This window comes from Myotis brandtii, unplaced genomic scaffold (genome assembly GCF_000412655.1).
Source record: "Myotis brandtii unplaced genomic scaffold, ASM41265v1 scaffold314, whole genome shotgun sequence".
Classification (NCBI taxonomy): Eukaryota; Metazoa; Chordata; class Mammalia; order Chiroptera; family Vespertilionidae; genus Myotis; species Myotis brandtii.
This window is the reverse complement of record NW_005362033.1, coordinates 1140137-1141085: the sequence shown is the minus strand read 5'-3', so window position 1 is coordinate 1141085 and position 949 is coordinate 1140137. Positions and strand designations below refer to the sequence as shown.

At 62.6% G+C, this 949-nt stretch overlaps 1 protein-coding gene across 1 annotated transcript in view; it reads right to left on the bottom strand.

The window, feature by feature from the left end:
- The window catches only part of RAI1 (retinoic acid induced 1), a 73229-nt gene that overhangs the window by 4715 nt on the left and 67565 nt on the right, over nt 1–949 (bottom strand). Inside the window, exon 6 of the mRNA XM_014542802.1 lies at nt 639–732. Within this exon, the coding sequence (XP_014398288.1) occupies nt 639–732 (94 nt within the window). The remainder of the gene's footprint in view (nt 1–638; nt 733–949) is intronic.

Genomic DNA, 949 nt, shown 5'->3' with positions numbered 1-949 from the left:
AGGCCGTGGGGAGCAGGGGGTGGGGTCAGGGGTCATGGGGGCTGGCTCCAAAACAGGAGTGAGGCTGCACTTGGTGGGCAGGGCTCCTTGTCCGGCTCCAAGCAGCTTGGGAAAGAAGGTACGCGGACTCCAGTTTATAGATGGGAAACCGAGTGCAGAGATGCCAGTGGCCCTGCCACCAGGCTGGGATCCAAGCCTCCCCCACGACTGACTGCACACGAGCAGTGTCTTTCCTCAGATGAACTAAGGCCTCCGGGCCCCGGTCAGAACCTCTCCAGCTGCTCCGTAAACACTGTTTTGAACCTCGTTCCCTCCCACGCGGGTTTTGTCATTGACGTACGTCCTTCCCTTTTCCTCCCCAGTGAGCTTCTATTCAGCCTCACAGCCCCCGCCCAGGTACAACGTCGCCCTGAGATCTGACACCCGCCCCGCCCCTTGGCCATGCGGCTTTTCAAACAGCTCTCCATCTTGTGCTTTATACCTCTGAGCACCCCTCGCGCTGTGTCCACGCCCTAGTGCTGCCTAGCGCAGGTTCTGATCGGAGAGGGATGGAGAGAGAAAGGACTGCGGGCAGGAGCGGAGGGAAGCCAAGCGGCGGGGGCCAAGGAGCTGTGCCCAGGGCGCCCGAGGGCTCTCACCTGCATCGCTGGCACACGGGTAGTGGTAGGTGTGCACGCACCCTTTGTGGCAGCACCCGATGGTGGCCCCGGCTTCCTGGCAGCTGGAACACGTCTGGTGAGGAAAGCAGAGATGGTGAGCGCCCCCGAGGGCTGGGCAGGGCCTGACAGACAGGCCCTGCATGGTTCCCGCCTCCTGCCCACAAAATGGCCCCTGAAAATTAGCTGGAAGGAGGCTCAGAATGGGGTGCGAATGCCCACAGGGTTGATTCTGTGGCGGCCCTGGCTGCCGCCTCGGTGGGGAACCCTTTCCGGGATGGCCGAGCCACTCA